The sequence below is a fragment of the Salvia miltiorrhiza genome, chromosome 6, assembly GCF_028751815.1.
Source record: "Salvia miltiorrhiza cultivar Shanhuang (shh) chromosome 6, IMPLAD_Smil_shh, whole genome shotgun sequence".
Classification (NCBI taxonomy): Eukaryota; Viridiplantae; Streptophyta; class Magnoliopsida; order Lamiales; family Lamiaceae; genus Salvia; species Salvia miltiorrhiza.
This window is the reverse complement of record NC_080392.1, coordinates 26,434,984-26,447,740: the sequence shown is the minus strand read 5'-3', so window position 1 is coordinate 26,447,740 and position 12,757 is coordinate 26,434,984. Positions and strand designations below refer to the sequence as shown.

General features: G+C 37.0%; 1 protein-coding gene across 13 annotated transcripts; it reads left to right on the top strand.

The window, feature by feature from the left end:
* The first annotated feature begins 3,957 nt into the window (after positions 1-3,957).
* On the top strand, positions 3,958-12,478 carry LOC130987551 (probable inactive histone-lysine N-methyltransferase SUVR2). 13 transcript variants are annotated; one of them, XM_057911120.1, is made up of 12 exons: positions 3,958-4,170; positions 5,496-5,557; positions 5,686-5,939; positions 6,082-6,117; positions 6,259-6,288; positions 6,422-7,028; positions 7,721-8,943; positions 9,064-9,329; positions 9,758-9,824; positions 9,936-9,986; positions 11,356-11,449; positions 12,173-12,478. In XM_057911120.1, exons 3-12 carry the CDS (start codon positions 5,748-5,750, stop codon positions 12,193-12,195), a joined length of 2,589 nt encoding a protein of 862 aa, XP_057767103.1. In that variant the 5' UTR covers positions 3,958-4,170; positions 5,496-5,557; positions 5,686-5,747; the 3' UTR covers positions 12,196-12,478. The 13 variants fall into 13 exon arrangements, with proteins under 13 accessions (XP_057767103.1, XP_057767094.1, XP_057767099.1 ...); XM_057911116.1 differs by having other exon boundaries at positions 4,012-4,170; positions 5,691-5,948; XM_057911112.1 differs by having other exon boundaries at positions 4,012-4,170; positions 5,691-5,948; positions 6,419-7,028.
* Positions 12,479-12,757: the final 279 nt, after the last annotated feature.

Sequence of the window (12,757 nt, the reverse complement as noted above, 5' to 3'; positions counted from 1 at the left end):
TTTTGGTCGACCGACCCGACCCGACCGAACTCATGTTAAACATTCTAAATCAGTAAACAAACTACTCTGATTTGCGAATTGACAGTCAACTAGCATCTACAAATTACTCTGATTTGGTGTGTAAGTAATTCCAAACTTCTTATTCTTAGCCTACATTAACTTAGTAACTTTTCCATTTCAACAAAATCCAAATCCACATACATCGAATACATGCATTCATGTTTAGTTTTGAATTTCAAGCTAAACCAAATAGAAACATTGTTTCCAACGACATTATTGCGATGATAGACAGAAATCAGAGCACCTTCTTGAGCGATATCAGTGTACTGGCGACAGATGAGCGGAGCGAGACTGCATTATCACGAAGGCAGAGAACGTAAAATGAGGCGCGGGGGACACGGACGAGTGCGGTTCCAGCGGCGGAGCTCTGCACTTCGAGATAGGCGGCTGGAAGGGGCCTAGAGGGACACCAGAGGTAGGCTTAGGTGGGAGGGGGCGGGTTTCTTCAGTGGCATGTCTGGGGGTGGGGGAGGCGGAACTAGTCTCTTGGGGGTGCGGGAGACGGAACTGACGTGAAAGTGATAGAGAGAAAGATAGGAAATTAGGTGTTAGGTGTGTGTATATTAAAGTTATAATATAATAAAAATATTAAAAATATAGTATATTTATATATATACTTGGTCGGTTCGGTTTTCGACCAATCAAATTCGGGAAAACTGATCTGAGCGAGAAAACCAAAATTTTTGGGAGAAATCGATCGAACCGATCGACCTACGCAAAAAAAACAGACCGAAAACTGATCGGTTCGGCCAATTTTTGATCGGCTCAATTTTTGCAGACCCCTAAAAAACATACTTGAATTAAAACTACTTACGAAAATATCAGAAGGTACTTACAGCCAAAAGTGCCGCATAAAACATGAACAGAAAATTAAATAACTATGCCCATAAGGGGTGAGTGCTCCTCACAAACTCTCGAAATTAAAAATACAACAGTGGTCTCTAAATTGTACATCTGTCTTTTGGTTTGCAGCTATGTGGTATTTATAGGCATGAGTTAGGGCTCATGAAGGCCCAGCCTAAAAGAGTTGGTTGGAGTTAGGGCTCTTCTGCCTCAAATTGCATTCATATCTTCAAGCTGATTTGTTCTTATCTAGACCTTAAGGGATAAGGTTTTTGAACTTCCATCCTTATCCACATCTTCTGATCGGATTGCATTGCCTTCGCCCTCAACACGCTCTTATATACTTCATCTCCTGCAATCTTCTTCTCTGCCCCTTCTGCCATCGATCATCCTCTGAATGCTACTGGATTTTGCGTGGTGCTTTGGTCATAAGGCTGTGGTTACTTGAGCAACTCCAAATTTCATTTAAGCTTTTGTAACCTTCTGCTTCAAGCTCCAATTGACCTTGTATTTGTACTCATACTTCTTTCACGAAATGCAATTGCATTATGCCTAGAAGTGTACTTGCTATACCTTGGACTTTCTGTCCAATGCTACTAGATTCCGCGCAATACTTTGGGCAAAGGGTTGGGTCATTTGGCTTCAGTGATCTGGATGGCGGAGGCGACAGTGAGAAGGAAATGTGGCGTCGGCAGTGTGCTGGAAAGGCGGCGATGGCGGCAGAAGTCACGGACTGCAACGACAGGGTTTGTTGGCGGTGGGCGGCGGGAAAAATAGGCAGCTACGGTCGGAGCGTGAGGTGGCAGGCGACTGTTGCTGCTGGCATAGTTGCGGCCGGATTTTGTCGGGGAAGGCGGTGGGAGGTGGCAGCCACAGGAGCGGTGGCACGGCGGTAGCTGGTGGTGAGTGATGGTGGCTGGAGCTGGAGAAGGAGGCGGCGAGCGCCGGAGCTTGAGGTGGCAGGCTGAGCTTGGCTACGGCGGAAACATAAGGAGACGGTGGTGGCAGCGTCTGGGATGGTGGTGGTCGGCGGTGGTCGGCGATGAAGATGGTCGGTGATGGAGGGAGAGAGAAAATGGTGGGATGCAAGGGTAAAGAGGTTTGGCAACGCAGGGGGAAAAAGAAGGTTAGGGAATTAGGGTTAGGGTTTGGGGGGTATTTAAATAGGTGGGGCAGGTCGAGTTGTATGTTGCAACCGAATCTGGGTAGGGTAAGGAGGCGGTGGCCGCTGGGCGGTACTCATGGGAATTTGGTGGCGGCGGGTAGGGATGGCAATGGATCCTGAACCCGATCCAGATCCGCAGATCCAGATCCTTTTTACACGATTTGGACCTTGTAAAAAATGGATCCAATGGATCTGGACCGGATCTGGATTACTCTTAAGATTTTCGGATCTGGTTATATATAAAAAATATATATTTTATTTTATTTTTATCAAACTCTACCTTAAAGATCTATTACTAATCTAAACATCTCTTTTCTTAAATAATGTAAATAATTCTATTAAAAATAATCTAAACATCTCTTTCCTTAGAGGGTAGCAAGTCTGAACGCGTGTGAGAGAAGAATTAGAATAGGGTTTGAAGGAGAAAATGTTTTTATGTTTATTACTCCCTCCGTCCACTAATTCAAGGCCTACTTTCCTTTTTGATCCGTCCACCAACTCAAGGCCTATCTATTTTTGGTAAGTTTTTATTCATATTTTAATTGATGGGTCCCAATAATCATTACACTTTTTCTCCACTTAACTAATAAATAATACATTTTGTGGGTCCCTTTCTCCACTCAATCAATAAACAATACATTTTGTGGGTCCCTTTCTCCACCCAACTAATAAAAATACACTTTTTTCATGTAGGCCTTGAATTAGTGGACGGAGGGAGTATATAAATGCATTTTTGTCAAAGTGGATTTCCATTAGTTTTTTTTTTCTTTCATTTTTTTAGTTCCACGTGTACTGCCAATATGCGATTGGTCGGAACACGTCAAATATCGGTAGTCGGATTATTTTTGCGGGCCACAAATATGAAAAAAGTGAAACGATGAGTATTGTTTTGTAATTATCCTTAGGGTGAGATATTTTTGAGAAAAAGCTCAAACGATGGGTCAAAAACTGATATTTACCCTTATTATTAAGGGTTAGTTGCCTATAAATTCATGAACTTTCGTTATCTTCTAGTTTTTCCCATAATATTTTTTAAAGATAAAAAATTAATCAACCAATAAAAAATTCATTCTTAATGTTCCCAAGGGGTATAATTATTTCCAAATTAAAGCTGAGTTGGACATCGAAATTGTCAGGTGATGCAATTGTATAAGGCTAGGATCGTTTCACTCGTTAGACGATCACGTCACATTGACAATTCCGCTGTCCAACTTATCTTTAATTTGAGGATAATTATACCCATGGAAACATTAAGACTGACTTTTCAATTGGGGAATAAATTTGTCAATTTTAAATGTCGTAGAGAAAATCAAAAATTGACGAAAGTTTGTGAATTTATAGGCAATTAACTTTTTTATTAATTGTGAAAATTTTTCTGCCATTTTTACAATCAATATTAGCAGTGTACTGATATATACTAGACATTCATTTAGAAAATAAATATCAAATAAATAGTGTAGAATATTTTTTTGTAATATATTACAGAATCTTTTTTATTCATACAATAAATTAAAATTACAAACTATAAAATAAATAAAAAAAGAAATTTAAAAATAAAGAACATAAAATATAATCAAAAGATTTTGATTTTTATAGAATTAGAAAATAATAAGAGAGAAAAAGAATAAGAGGTAAGAGAGAGAAAATAATTGTGGATACAACTTTTAATTTGTAAAACTTTTAATTCTAAATTATTTTCACATAATATATATCAAATTAAAATTCTTATTATGATCTTTATTCTTTATATAGATATTTTACCATTAATTGAATTGCATTATTTATTAAAAAAATAAATATGAGAAAATGAAGATAAAAATTACAGTATTATAAAACAGAGATAAAATAGTATGAGTTGGGACTTGGGATCCTCTCCGGTACACAGAGACAAAAACAAGGTGAATTTGACAATTTTTTTAATTTTAACTTTTTAAAATTTTATTTACTGTATTTCCTTTTTGAATGCACAGCAGCCTGGTGCTGTGCACAGCAGGGGATCTTTTTCCGATAAAACACCCATCATTCTTCTTAAACCCTAGTTCTCCTTCTCCCTCCTGCATCTTCAATTCTAGAGTTTGGGGACACAATAGCTTCAAGAAAAGGTATTCATGGAAGATGATTTCACTTTACATTTCTTTTTTACGGTGAAGATATTTAATGAATTTTGTTGGTGTGATTACTGAAATCCATGTTTATGCGTAAAATTGCTGAAATCACCTCCGAAATTTTGAAATTGTTGCTGAAATCATGTTTATTTGAATATGCCTGCATCTCCCGATCCTACATTCTCGCCTAGCCTCAGCGCCTCCGCCCGTCTAGGCGGCCGCCTTTCGCCGACGAGGCGCGTATACACAAAAATCTTACAGAGGCGCACATATTGGTGCGCTTCAGTCGCCTTGCCTTGAGGCGCGCCTCAAGGCGTCCTCCTCCAGCGATTTTCACAACATTGCAGGATTGCTTCCATTTGCATGCTTGGCACGCATTGCGTCGTGTTCTTGAGTAACATTAGGGGATTAGGAGTTCTCTTAAATTGTGATTTGCCTCTTGCTACCATTTCTGCCACTGTTATGAATGTGATGTACCGGCTCTAATGGTTTTTATTTATTTATTTATTTATTTTTTTATTAATAATAATTTAAAACTAAATTTTTAATTTTCAATTTTTTTCCTTATGACCCAACTTTGAGTGAGACAGATCGAATTTGGAGGTTTTTATTTTACTGTGACTGTCTGTTGAATCACCTCAACAGTTAGACATTAAGTGTATTTGCTCGTAATTTCTTCTCGATTGATTTTTGTTACAAACTTACAACTGAACTTTTATTCATCAATTCTATTTGGGCTTGCTTTGTGTTGGTTAAAGAATCTGACTTATCTAGAATCACTATTGATACTTAGGTACTTCATTCACTTTATTTATAGGGTAACAAAGTGGGCCTTCTGTTTTGTGATTGCTTAAACCCCTCTTCACAAGTTTCATCAACTAATTGTATTAGTCTCATGTATGGGTCCTTGAAACTAGTTAATAGGAGTGCTGTGTAATTATTCAATTGGATAGCAAGTTGAATAAATATTTTTCTTTTCTGGAATATTCAAGTCAAAGGAGTTTTAGCTGAAAGACACGATTGGAGTTCAACATGTAAAATGTATAAATAGTTTCTCTGTTTTCTCCCTAGTGTTCACGAACCAAAGTCCTCTTTAATGACACACTACTGCATGGATTTGCTGTTTATCACTATTTTTCACAGGCATAATAATGCTTATTTATTTTACGATATACTATGTGAAATCAAGAAAAAGTAACGTGCATTGTTAGAACTGGCCATTGTTTGTGGGGACTCTTGCACATTTTTAGTTTATTGGCAGTTTTATCTACCCCTGTGCACGACCTAAGTTGTGATTTGCTGATTTTTTTATTACCAACCAGGCTACTCTTATCTAGGGGTGAGCATAAACGACCGCAGACCGAAAAATTAACTGAACCGAAAGGTATTGGTCAGTTCTGTTCGGTTATGTAGGGTTCGATTATGGTCAGTTTTAAAATATGGTACTAAGTGCTAATTATTAGTTTACAATTACATGTTTTCTTCTTATGTACTTTTCATTATGCTTGCTAGAAAAGCTCAAGGATTATTGGTGCATTGCAAGTTCACGAGCCTGATTATAAAAATCTGCTGAGATGAATGGCAAGGAGACAAAAGTTAGAGTTGCCAATGCCTTTCGTGCTATGAAGGGTATTGGAATCTCTGAAGCTATGGTGAAACCAGTTTTAAAGAATTTGCTAATAGTGTATGAAAAAAATTGGGAGCTTATAGAAGAGGAGAATTATAGGGCGCTTGCTGATGCTATATTTGAGAAACAAGAAGCAGAAGTAAGTGATGTATGGTGAACAGCCAGCTCTCTGTCTTCGTTGAAGTTCTGTTTCCATATCTTAGTTATTTTTATTTAGTCAGTAGCTTACTTCAAATGGTTCGATGAAAAGTGCTGACTTGTCGATGCTTATTTTCATCCAGGCAAACGAGCATTCAAAGAAGACTGTGGACAGGGAAGTATGTTATCTTTCAATGAAATTGCTTATATTCCATTCTTTACAAAAGCTTCTGTTCTTTCACAATTACTCTGCTTGTTAACTATGGCAATCTAATTATTCAAGAGATTTATACGGCTTATATTTTGTACTAATCTTTCAGGCTGCTGACCGTTCCAAGAAGAATACTGAAGTAGGTTATCCTTTTTGCACCACATCATGCGTTAAAATTTTAATATTCAAGTGAAATTTTGTTCTGATATATTTCATTCATTTTGTTTTCCTCGATCTTGTGATACTATATGCTGGCTGATCCAAAATAGAAGAGGTTGGAGGAACGAGCTCAGGCAGCTGAAGAGTTGATACGGCCTTTAAAAAGGGTGCGACATAGATACCAGGATGGTCAAAGCACCTCCTCTGCTGCAGCTACTGATAGTGGTCCTACAATGCCCCTGGTCATCCCTAAAGATGAACCAACTGAAGTTACTGAACTACCTAATTCATGTCCCCCAAAGGTAAATGCATCTCAAGGCTTGGTTGCGTCACCTCAGCCCAGTGCTGAAAATGAAAGCACTGATCCTCAGTTACTTAGTAAAATAAAAGGAAAGCAACCTATTTCTCCTGAATCCTTGGTTGCCCGTGAGGTATGTGACCCCTGCCAGCCTAATAGTGTCACAAGTCCTTCTCATGCTATGAAGCTCAGAGACAGAGGAAATCAATCACTCTGTCCTCAAACATCAACTGGGGAAAAGAGTTCATTGCCTCATAGTTCTCCCCAGGCTACTTCTAATAAACAGTGGAAGATTGTACGTGGTAGTGTTCCGGTTCCCAAACAGAAGCGTGTTTCAAGTTTTCCTTTGATTATTCCTAAAGAAGAGCCTGTTACAGATGATGTGCCACAGTTCGTGCTTCCTATTGCTGTCATTGATCCAGGTTGGCATTTCCTCTGTGGCTGAGTGCTAATATGGTTCCAGATCTTGCTTTCCTTTTTACTTTTAAACTCTCATTAGTATCTCTATCAAGGTTCTTGTCTCAGCTGAATGTCTTTCTCGTTAATCCATGCTCTGTGCCGATTAGACTCCATTGGATCATGAAAATGAAAATCTACTTGACTACTCCAATGCACGTAGCTATTTATTAGTTTTTTTTTAATTTTTGATAAATTAATAATATTAAATAAAGAAATTTAAAGGTCGCGCCACAGAGGACTCGAGCCCAAGACCTTTGGCCTTGGGCATTAACATTAACCCCTTACCGCTTGACCAACACGCGCACATTATTTATTAGTTTTCATTTGTAATCTTGCTGCATTAGGGTCTTCATATTAGTTTCCAGGGAGTCCTGGTTGATTATGGTCCAGTACTTTCTAAATTCTGATTTTTCCTTTTATGTGCTAAATGTGAAGGGGTGTGTTTGTTGTGTAGCTCTCAGTATTATGTTTTAAGGATCCTAGATTAGGACTTATCTACATGCCCAGTTACATTTTAGTAACCTTCCTTTCAAGCAGCATAATGAACTCTTGATGATTTTGCTGTATGTTGATTACTGCTCTGTCACTATGTAAGAAACTTCTGCAGAAGTTGTAGTTTAATATTCACCGTCAGTATCTCTGGAATAATTTACAGAGCCATCTATCAAAGGAGGTGCATCTGATCAGAATGGCACAACTAGTGAACTGCCTTGTTTTGAGCCCTCGGATTTACCATCACTAAATGAAAATGAAAGAAACGAGGGAACTGACGTTCCAAATGAAGCAAGAACAAATGGTGAGCTTGAAACGGTGTCAAGTCAATTTGCTTCTAACCTAGAGATTGCTTCCTCGCCTTTAGGGGAGGTGAAAATTTCCTTAAGCTGCAACTTGTCTCATGTAAGGCCTGATTTCCATATGCCTAGTCTTGAAACAGTTCTGCAATTGGTGGAGGATAAATGCCTCAGATCATATAACATTTTGGATGCAAACTTTTCCGTGATGAGTATTATGAAAGAAATTTGCCAGTGCTTTCTACATTTAAATTCAGATCAGAATAGTGTGGGTCCTTCAACCATGGATGTGCATCCAACTCCAGCCATTGACGTACTGAGTAAATCTTCTGCTACAGATGATCATGGTGCTGGTGAACTGCAGTTAAGTTCTTTAAATGGAGCAAATGATCCCCAGTCTAATACTGAGTTACCTTTACACAAAACACCACTGGTTACTTCTTGCAATGGCACAGATGATGGCTGTCATCTGGAGGAGAGGGATGGTGGGGATGACAATGGAATCCATACTGAGAACAAAGAGCATCATGTAGAAGAAACAAATGGTCTGAGCTTGGTGGTTGCTGATCAGCCAGTAACTCCTGAAATAATCAAGCTGCATAATTTATTTGACATAGCAAAGGGACAAGAAAAAGTTATAATTTCACTGGTGAATGAGGTAAATAATGAGTCCCCGCCAGTATTCTACTACATACCTGAAAATGTGGTTTTCCAAAAGGCTTCTGTGAATTTCTCCTTGGCCCATATTGGAGATAGCAGTTGTGCTGCGTGCTCTGGGAATTGCTTGTCATCATCTGCACCTTGTGCATGTGCACATTTAGTCAGAGGTGAGTTTGCATATACTACAGATGGTCTTGTTAAGGAGGGACTTCTTAAAGAGTGTATTTCTGTGAAACATGATCTGAAGAAACACAACCAGTTTTTCTGTAAGGAATGTCCCGTGGAAAGATCAAAGAGTGATGATATCCCTGAACCGTGCAAAGGTCATCTGATGAGGAAGTTCATCAAAGAATGTTGGTTGAGATGTGGGTGCAATAAACAATGTGGCAATCGTGTGGTGCAGAGAGGAATAACTCGCAATTTACAGGTAGCAATACAGCAATTTTGTAGCCCCAACTCTAGCAATTCAGGAGCTAATGAGTATCCACGTCCTTTCACAATAATTACATAATATTCTCCGTGTGTTTTCCTTGTCGAGTGTGATCAGGTGTTCATGACCCCGGAAGGAAAAGGGTGGGGTTTACGTACTCTAGAGGACCTGCCAGAAGGTGCTTTTGTTTGTGAGTTTATTGGAGAAGTTTTAACGAATTCAGAGTTCTTTGGTCGCATTTTGAGGAGCGCCAAACAGGAGAAATATTCATATCCTGTGCTTCTGGATAATGCTTGGGGTGCTAAAGAAAACCTGAAAGATGAAGAAGCGCTTTGTTTAGATGCTTCAAATTATGGAAATGTTGCAAGGTTTATTAACCACAGGTAAGTTTGTTTCAGTATTGAACTTGTGTTGCAGTTATTTGCTGTCTTTGTTTTTGTTACTTAAAATATAAATTTCAGTTGAGATATAAGGTTGGGTCGTGTCAGCCCCTTTCTACATTTTGGCTTCACTAAACTCTGTTCTTAACCAATGGGATTTTGGTTGTTGAAACTGATTATGTTCTCTTATGATTGAGTATTGATCTTCCTTCACTTGCACTGCCGGTGCTGGTGCAAATCTACTTGCTCAAACAATTTTTTGTGCTTGAGTAAGTTAAGTACATTCTGAAGATAAAATATCTGTCTTTCTCGAATCCCCTTTTTCTTTACAAAATGAAGATCCAGGAAGATTGTCCTTCAAAGATATGTCGATTTTTCTGATTCAAATTGTAGATTTTCTTAACATCCATTTTCCTTTGCTACCGTTTTAGATGTTATGATTCAAGCTTAGTGGAGATACCAGTGGAAGTGGAGACTTCTGACCACCATTACTATCGTGTAAGAAGTCGGATCATACTTAATATATAGTCTACCCTGATTTTCCTTTCTTGTTGAGTTTTTTAAGACCAAGTTTCTGGATGAAGTTATTGTATGTGTCCCTAATTGCAGCTAGCTCTCTTCACTTCAAGAAAGATAAAGGCCATGGAAGAACTCACTTGGGTAGGTCTAACTACTTCATTAGTCATGCTCTACCATATATTTTCGTTTTTACAGTTGTAAAGAGGCATAACCTGAAAAAGCTATAATTCAATAATGATAAATTACTACTGATGGGAAAGATGTTATGGTTGACCATGATTATGAAAATGGCAAATGCCTAAACACTCTTTTAAACCCTCATACATTAACCACTGTACGACTAGGCCAATGCACACACTCAATATTTCTGATGTTTTATTGGAAGACAAAGTTACTATAGAGATCTATCTCTCTTTTTGAGTCAACTAGCAGAAAGAACGTATGTTGTACGTGTAATTAATGTTATTTTATTTGATAATCTATTATTTTAGAAAATTTATTAATTAATTACTTTTATTAAATAAGTTATTGAATGGATATATTTATCTATAAGCCTTATCAGTAGCTATAGATATATATCACATAGATTTAGTATAATATCTAATGAATTAATATATTCTTATAAATATATAATATGTAAAATAACCTTAAAATAAAATACTCTTAGGCTCTTTTTCTATTAGTATAGATAGAATCATATTTTTTTTATTTTTTATTTTTTTTATTTTGGATGTATACCAGCGTATCAAAATTGAAGATAGGTAGGAATTAAAGATGAATTTGGGGGAATAACAGGATATATCCCTAAATTGAATTGGCAAATGCTTCTGCTATATTCTTGAGGACCGACAGAATATATTTCTAAGAAATAGAAAAAAAAAATCACCTAAAAGTATGTTCAGGTGAGCTGTTGGCCTCAAACAAATAATGTAACTTTCTATCATGTCACTATAACTCCTATGTCATCGAAGTGCAGCATATGATTGAAGTCTTGGCTACACAAGGATTATGTTTAAGTTGAAAAGTAGTTCCACTGGTATTGTGAGGAGGTTGCTAACCAACCAAAATTCAGTCTTATATTACGACTTTAAAGAATCTGTTCTGGTGATATATATTATAGATGACAATTGATTGTTTTCCAGTCAAGCAGTTTATCAAGGTATTTTGACGAGCATAAGATATACTTAAAATATGTCATGAAATAAATGTTCAAGAGTTCATGTTATCTTGTTCAGGTGTTTATCATTTTCTGGGAGACAAGCTGATATTCCTAAATAAGATGTGTACGGCATTATTAATTTCTTTATGATAAAGTGGACTTTTAATTCGATAGATTTGTATGAATTCTTCTCTTTTCAATCGTATTATCTCGAATCTGCCGTTATGAACCTGTTACATGTTTCCTGAGCTTATTCTATGGCGGTATCATTGGAGATTTAGATGTTATCAATATGATGATGCATTGAATATAACTTTGGAAATCTGAGAAATTTGGATGGTACACTTTCAGGATTATGGCATTGATTTTGACGACCATGATCACCCTATTAAGGCATTTTGCTGTCAATGTGGTAGCAAGTTCTGCCGCAACATTAGGCGGTCAAGTAAGAATGACATTTTATCTCGTTCATTGGTTTAAAACATTATGATGTTAAAGAAATCATCACATCCTCTGCCATTCTCTGAAATTATTTTTGGCAGCTTATCATGGAAAATTGATTCTCTGTAGTACATTACTCTCAACAGTTCAGCTGTAATATATTAAGAATCTGTATGATACAGAACTATCCCTTCCTTCTCCTACCTTTCGCGTTTATCCACTTGGAGACACCCGCCCCTCTTCTATGATTTATTCTTATTTATACTTTTATTTTGTTATAATTCTAATATTTTATAAAAAAAATATAATTGTGAAATTCTTTTTTTTTTAGTTTGAGTTTCTTAGAAATTGTAATTTTATTCATTTCATTTGTCTTGTTCCTTTTCCTGTATGTAGGAAAATATACAGGTAAGTGATACTACTAGAAAAAGACTACTAAATGATAGTATAATAAAATAAGGAGAAATAATCCCTCTTTTGGTAGAACAAGAGAGAGTTTATTGCTCATAATCTATTCTGTTTTCAAAGACCCCTCGTACAACTCCGAGAAATCTTTTCTATTTGTTGAAGCTTCAAGTTTTCAACATAGGGAAGTTATAAGCATTATGTTAATCCTCAGGGCTTTCGAGTCCCTCTTGCTCATCTATTTGCATTGAACATAAATTTTCTCACATAATTTAAATGCTGTTATGATTCATCATCTCAAAGTTTGGTCTTTGTGCTGTAGGAACTAGAGCTTCAAGAATATGACCAGGTGGGTGTTGCATTTTGACCCAATCACGAACTGACCAGTTTAACTCATGAAGACCAGCGAATGAATATGTTAGTTGCAGGCCATGTTGGAGTTTTAGACGATTGTCTATCCTTAGACGTTTTAGACGATTGTTTAAACTTACTGTGCAGATTTTGTAACAGCTTTTGCAATCTAATTTGGCCTTAAGATGTTCCTGCGAGGCTCTAGTCTACTACTTAGCTGCATTGCTTATGATTTAATACAAACAAAAACAAAATAGTAGTATTATTGAATTGTTCACATGCTGCTGGCTGGGATTGAGCGGTTTTATAGTGTCCATCCAAATTTGCAGGTTTCTGCAACTCCACTGATATGTTCAACCAAACACATAACATACTTGATACTTTAGTCGTCTCAAACTCAAAACTCTTTACTCTTGTTGTCACGATTAGGCTTAACTAGACTGATACTGATAATGATTAAGTGGATAACTTCAGTTTGAAAAACTAGTCGACAAATTGATAGTTCAAATAAGACTTCAGTCTAATTAGTTGTAAATCAGAGTAAGTGTTATAAATC